Source organism: Cucurbita pepo, chromosome 10 (genome assembly GCF_057944985.1).
Source record: "Cucurbita pepo subsp. pepo isolate OVF chromosome 10, ASM5794498v1, whole genome shotgun sequence".
NCBI classification, from domain to species: domain Eukaryota; kingdom Viridiplantae; phylum Streptophyta; class Magnoliopsida; order Cucurbitales; family Cucurbitaceae; genus Cucurbita; species Cucurbita pepo.
In genome coordinates, this window is record NC_141807.1 from 2,085,393 (window position 1) to 2,092,609 (window position 7,217).

A 7,217-nucleotide genomic window follows, 5' to 3' on the forward strand; every position below is an offset into this window, starting at 1 on the left:
TTAGAAATACATTTATTGTTTTAGATCAATCAGTGACGCGAAAAAGGATGGTTATGATCTAGAACAGTGTAACAGCCCAAACTCATTGCTAGCAAATATTGTTCACTTTTGCTTATTATGTATTGCTATCAACCTTATGATTTTTAAAACGCGTACGTTAAAGAGAGGTTTCCACACCATTACAAAGTATACTTCGTTATCCTCTTCAACCGACATGGGATATAGACGAACATGGTGTGACGATAGAACTTTACGTTCAAAGCTATCATTGCATCGTTTTAAATCTTAATTTTTGTTCGATGATTTAAAGGATGGATGGGATGGGTTGGTATAAAAATAAGACTTTTAAAAGAAAAAACATTTTCCAAAGCTAAAAGTAAAAAGTATATTTTAATAATTTATGGAACCAAAAAACAAGATAAAATACATTAAAAAAAAAAAAAAAAAAAAAAAAAAAAAAAAAAAAAAAAGGTAATAAAGAAGAAGTCGGGTTTGACCCGAAAAAACCGGGTGAAAACCGAGATGGAACATGGAAGGGCTAAAAAAGAAACTTGGAAGGTAAAGAAGGGAAGCGTACTATAGTCAAACGTTATTTAATAGTCAACTCCGTCTTCTTAGTAACGCTCCATTTTTAACCCTAACCCTAACCCTAATTCCCAATTGTGATCCAAAGGAATTCGATCGCGAAGATCAAAATGAAAAAAGTTTCAGATTTTACATTTTTTTCTTACACCCAAAACCCATAAAAAGTAAAAAACGCGTTTTCCAGCAAGCGCCAACACTGCTCACAGATGCGCGAGAGACAGAGAGATAAAGGAAAAGGACATAATCTTTGCCGCGTGAGCAGTCAGCAGATCCTACTTCCTTCCTCCTCTCTCTATCTCTCTCTAATCTCTCCTTATTCTTCTTAATCCAATTTCATTTGGGTTTCTCTCAAATTCTTCGCTCTCTCTCTCAGATTCTCTCTCTCTCTCTGTGTTTCTTTACCCAAACACTCTGTTTTTTGAAGTGGGTTTTCGTTTTTTTTTTCTCTCTTCTTCGCTTTCGCCACCAACTCCGGTGGTGGGCACTGCCCAGCGCCACCACCACACTTCTGGGCCCACCTTTCTTTTCACTCACACATACGAGCCCCTTTATCCCTCTCTTATTATCTCCTTCTCTTCTACGCCTTCTCATTTCCACACAAAAATACAATCTCTCTATCTCCATCTCTCTCTATCTCTATCTCTTTCTTTTCCTTTTTTCTTGTTTATCCCTTTGGTTCTGGCATAGATTAAGACGGGGGTCACCCAGTTTTGCTAAGGGGACTCAGGGAATCCACGAAAATATGCGTTTCTAGTTGTTTTTTCCATGGTGGTTGCTGAAGATTGAAGTTTTTTTATGGCAAAGATGAAGTTTTTTTGGGGTAATTTGTGAGGGGCGGACTCATTTGCTTCGAGATCGGCTTCTAATTAGGATTCCCCTATTTCTACAATCTGGGTTTTGTTTCACTTCAAGAGTGCTATTGTGAACGATGGATACCGCTGGGAGACTCATTGCTGGGTCTCATAATCGAAACGAGTTTGTTCTGATCAATGCAGACGAGACTGCTCGGGTAAGATTAGCACCCCTTCACGCTTCGATAATACGACACATTGGCTCATTTTTTGAGGATTTTTCTGAGTTTGTTTTTCGTTTTAACTTGGGGTTTCTTGGAAATGGACAATTTGGGGCTTTGATTCTTCGTTCTTGTAGGGAATTTCTATGCATGTCCTGTTGCTTGTGTAGATTTTTTGGTAGGAGTTGATTGAATTGAAGATATTTAGTTTCTATTTCATTTTGATACTGCAAAAATTTTCAGATGCTTTTTGCTTTGTGATGTAAAGTTTCATTTTTTAACATGTTCATATAGTCTTTTATGATCTAACCCTGAAAAGGGCTGGAACAAAATCTCGCCTCAGCTAAGTTTTGGCTGTACTGTTCAAGATGATCAGTGCTGAACTTGTTCTTATTCTAGTGTTTCCTTTTTTTGTTTGGTTTTTTCAGATCAAGGCTGTGAAGGAATTGAGTGGACAAACATGTCAGATTTGTGGAGACGAGGTTGAGTTAACTGTTGAGGGAGAGCTCTTTGTTGCCTGTAATGAATGTGCTTTCCCAGTTTGTAGACCTTGTTATGAGTATGAGAGAAGAGAGGGAAACCAAGCCTGTCCACAGTGTAAAACCAGATACAAACGTATTAAAGGTAGGGTTCTTAGCATCGTTCTTATATTATTATGATTTTTTCGGGTTCTAATCGTTGTTGGAAACTGCAGGTAGTCCGAGGGTTGAGGGTGATGAGGATGAAGATGGTATTGATGATTTGGACAACGAGTTCGACTATGCAAACCTTGATTCTGTGGGCCCTTATCATTCTGGAGAGGGAACGTATGGCTCGTACCATAACACGGGCCGTGGACAGTCGGAGCTTGAACCTACTCCCCTTGGTTCTGAGATTCCTCTCCTGACATATGGCGAGGTGGTAAGTGATGTTCTTCAACACTCTCTCGTCGACTTGGTTATGCTAATTGTTGATTTTCATAATGAAACCTGTGTAATGATGCCTTTTCGTGTGGTAGGATTATGAGATTTCTTCTGACCAACATGCTCTTGTGCCCCATTTTATGGGTCACGGGAATCGAGTCCATCCAATGCCTTTCCATGATCCATCAATTCCTTGTAAGTTGTTGAGGCTTTCAAATGCTTGTTTCTAATACGCATGGTTTATACATTATGGTTGATATCTCGATTCCCATCCCGTAGCTCAACCTAGACCGATGGTTCCCCAAAAAGATATTGCGGTGTATGGTTATGGAAGCGTGGCATGGAAGGACCGAATGGAAGATTGGAAGAAGAAGCAAAATGATAAACTTCAAGTGGTGAAACACCAAGGGGTCGATGATGGTGGAAACGATATCGATGATCCCGATTTGCCCATGTAAGCCACTGTTAGTTAGAAGTGTTTTGTGCATGTTATATGCTTGTTTACATGCTCGTGTGTTACGCTATCTAAGTTTGATCTTTCGTGATCTGTTATTGTAACTCGACGTTTTAGCATTCCCGTGTAGTTTCATGTGGACGATTTGGCAAGAAATTCAACTAATTTCATGGCTTCTTTTACTCTCGTTGTACCGTTCGACAGGATGGATGAAGCTAGGCAACCACTATCAAGGAAATTACCCATCTCTTCGAGCAGGATAAATCCGTACAGATTAATCATCTTGCTTCGTCTTGTTATTCTCGGCCTGTTTTTCCAGTACAGAATTCTTCATCCTGTTAAAGATGCCTATGGCCTGTGGTTAACTTCGGTAATATGTGAAATATGGTTCGCCGTTTCGTGGATTCTGGATCAGTTCCCAAAATGGTGTCCAATAGAACGGGAAACTTATCTCGATAGGCTGTCACTGAGGTGATGATTAAAAACGTTTATTTGGTAGTTTGGAGATTTCTCCGTGTACTTTCAGAAGCTCGGCCTGATTATTCGGTTTTCACATTTTCAGGTATGAGAAAGAAGGGAAGCCTTCTGAATTAGCCAGCGTGGACGTATTTGTTAGTACTGTTGATCCGACAAAAGAACCTCCATTGATCACTGCAAATACAGTACTTTCCATCCTTGCAGTCGACTACCCAGTCGATAAAGTTGCATGCTATGTCTCGGATGATGGTGCAGCCATGTTAACATTCGAAGCACTCTCGGAGACATCTGAATTTGCAAGGAAATGGGTCCCTTTCTGTAAGAAATTCAATATCGAGCCCCGTGCCCCCGAGTTTTATTTCTCTCAGAAGATCGATTATTTGAAGAACAAGGTCCACCCAGCATTTGTCAGGGAAAGGCGAGCGATGAAGGTTTGTTACAATCGTAGTTTTTTCCTTTCAATTTGTGCAAATTATATAACCTCATTTAGAACGGTGATTGAAGTTAGGATGCTGATACTATATCTGTAACATCCTAAGCCCACCGCTAGCAGATATTGTCTTCTTCGAGCTTTTCCTTTCGGGCTTCCCCTCAAAGTTTTTATAATGCGTCTGCTAGGGAGGCTCGAAAGAGAAAGTCCAAAAAGGACAATATCTGCTAGCGACTGTTACAATATCCTTCTGGTTTGCTGTGACAATGTTACTGACTGTCTGTTCATTCACTTTGCTTTCAACAGAGAGAGTACGAAGAGTTTAAGGTTAGGATAAATGCTTTGGTCTCCATGTCTCAAAAGGTTCCCGAGGATGGCTGGACAATGCAAGACGGTACTCCATGGCCTGGGAACAATGTTCGAGACCACCCCGGCATGATTCAGGTAATATGTCTTCGAAATCTGTCAGCATTTCGTTAACAAGAACGGCTTGCTGTTTTTGAAGCTCGAAAACCTACAAATGAATGGCATGATTCAGGTCTGATTGGTCATGTCAGTACAAGCTAAAGATACTTTGCATTTGTGCCTTTACAGGTTTTCCTTGGCCAGAACGGAGTATGCGACATTGAAGGAAACGAGCTACCACGTTTGGTTTATGTTTCTCGTGAAAAGCGGCCAGGGTTCGAACATCACAAAAAGGCCGGTGCCATGAATTCACTGGTACGTATTAAGCTAAAATCTTCTTCCCCTGAATCTTTAAACGACCATCACTCAGCTACTGCCATTTGATCACGATTACACTACCCGTAAACCTTACTCTTCTTTCCATTTTCTGCTTCGTAGATTCGGGTCTCAGCTGTTCTGTCAAACGCTCCCTATCTTCTTAATGTTGACTGTGATCACTACATTAACAATAGCAAGGCACTTAGAGAAGCTATGTGTTTCATGATGGATCCGACATCCGGGAAGAAAGTTTGTTATGTGCAGTTTCCTCAAAGATTTGATGGGATCGATCGACACGATAGATATTCAAACCGGAACGTTGTATTCTTTGATGTACGTATATGATTCATTGGTTGGATAGTGTTCTTTAAATTTGTCTACCATTGCCTAGTTGAAAGACTAATGTAAACTTTTTAATACAGATTAACATGAAAGGATTAGACGGAATACAAGGACCGATATACGTCGGTACGGGATGTGTTTTCCGGAGGGTTGCCCTCTACGGATTTGACGCTCCTGCCGAGAAAAAACCGCCAAGCAAAACATGCAACTGTTTGCCAAAATGGTGCTGTCTATGTTGTGGGTCTAGAAGGAACAAGAAAGGAAAGGCTAAGAAAGAGAAAAAGAAGAAGACGAAGCACAGAGAAGCATCAAAGCAGATCCATGCTCTCGAGAATATCGAGGAGGGAATCGAAGGTAACGAATCCGACTTTGAAAGATGCTGTTTTCTTTTTGTATAATAGATATTTAACACGACTCGCCATATGTTTTTTCCGCAGAACTAAGCGTAGAGAAACTGAGCGTGTCTGAAATAAAACTGGCGAAGAAATATGGGCAATCTCCAGTGTTCGTCGCCTCGACCCTGTTGGAAAATGGAGGCGTTCCTCATGATGTGAGTGCTGCATCTCTTCTAAGAGAAGCCATTCAAGTCATCAGTTGTGGTTATGAAGATAAAACAGAATGGGGGAAAGAGGTTAGTAATAAACGAAAATCGTGACGTTTTTTGCGTTCTATGAGATTTAGTCTCTGAAACCTTTCAACACGATTTCAGGTTGGCTGGATTTATGGTTCTGTGACTGAAGATATCTTAACTGGATTCAAAATGCACTGTCATGGCTGGCGGTCAGTGTATTGTATTCCGAAGAGACCTGCGTTTAAGGGGTCAGCTCCGATCAATCTCTCGGATCGTCTACACCAAGTTCTTCGGTGGGCTTTAGGATCCGTCGAGATATTCTTGAGCAGACACTGTCCTATCTGGTATGGTTATGGAGGCGGGTTGAAATGGTTGGAACGATTTTCGTACATAAACTCGGTGGTCTATCCGTGGACCTCGATTCCGTTGCTCGTTTACTGTAGTCTTCCAGCTATCTGTCTTCTCACTGGAAAATTTATTGTTCCTGAGGTAATCTCTCTCACATTTACAAGAATTTTTCTTCACTTGAAGGTCTCTTTGATTTGTATTTGAGTAGAAAATTATTCCATTTCGTGTTAACTTGGCTTGGTTAATCCACCATTTGCAGATTAGCAACTATGCTAGTCTTATTTTCATGGCACTCTTCATTTCAATTGCTGCGACCGGTATCCTCGAGATGCAGTGGGGCGGTGTCGGGATCGACGACTGGTGGAGGAACGAGCAGTTCTGGGTTATCGGAGGCGTTTCGTCGCATCTTTTTGCTCTCTTCCAAGGTCTACTCAAGGTTTTAGCTGGTGTGAGTACCAACTTCACAGTTACATCCAAAGCAGCCGATGATGGTGAATTTTCAGAGCTCTATATTTTCAAGTGGACATCATTGTTAATACCTCCCACGACCTTGTTGATCATAAACATCGTCGGTGTGATCGTCGGGATCTCAGATGCCATCAATAATGGATACGATTCCTGGGGTCCTCTTTTCGGGAGGCTATTTTTCGCTCTTTGGGTGATTATCCACCTCTACCCGTTCCTGAAGGGATTGTTAGGGAAACAGGATCGGATACCGACGATCATCGTTGTTTGGTCCATTCTTTTAGCCTCAATCTTAACATTACTTTGGGTAAGGATCAACCCATTTGTATCCAGAGATGGTCCTGTTTTAGAAGTTTGCGGGTTGAACTGTGATTAGGGAACAGGTTGGTCGGTGGGTCGGGACGGGACGGGACGGGAGAAGACGAGAAGATTATGGTTTTTGCAGGAGATTTGACTAATTTTTGTGGGAAGAAAGTTAATGAAGCAGTATGATGTAGATAGAGGTGGGGAATTGTTACTTGTTCTATAGATTTCTTCGATTCTTTTATTAAAATTACTCTGTTCTCTGGGTGCTTACTAAATTGTTCGTTCCTTGTTCATGTCCCCTGCATAATCTCAACTCAAATACTATAATTTATTCCCTTTTCAAACTCTTCAGGGATATCATCTCTGTTCATCATTCGTCATCTCTTCCTCTATTCAATGTTCTTGACTTTCCATTTCAATTTCAACTTTCAATCTCATTGTTCTTCGCCTCAAATTAATGGGTGCGTGCCTAAAGTGGTGAACCAGATATCATTCGTGTATACTTGATCATAGTTTTCTTGTGGTGAACCACATAGATACTGCTGGAGAACCAGATAAAGCGATGAATCATAGTGCTCTTGCAGTGATTACGTGACATTTGT

At 41.0% G+C, this 7,217-nt stretch overlaps 1 protein-coding gene across 1 annotated transcript; it reads left to right on the forward strand.

The window, feature by feature from the left end:
* Nucleotides 1–702: 702 nt before the first annotated feature.
* LOC111803521 (cellulose synthase A catalytic subunit 2 [UDP-forming]) lies at nt 703–6,988 on the forward strand. Its single transcript, XM_023687962.2, has 14 exons — nt 703–1,594; nt 2,026–2,221; nt 2,292–2,497; nt 2,595–2,694; nt 2,779–2,953; nt 3,158–3,424; nt 3,516–3,861; nt 4,167–4,304; nt 4,455–4,580; nt 4,704–4,916; nt 5,006–5,279; nt 5,363–5,556; nt 5,635–5,985; nt 6,104–6,988. Exons 1-14 carry the CDS (start codon nt 1,514–1,516, stop codon nt 6,683–6,685), a joined length of 3,249 nt encoding a protein of 1,082 aa, XP_023543730.2. The 5' UTR covers nt 703–1,513; the 3' UTR covers nt 6,686–6,988.
* The last annotated feature ends 229 nt before the right edge of the window (nt 6,989–7,217 follow it).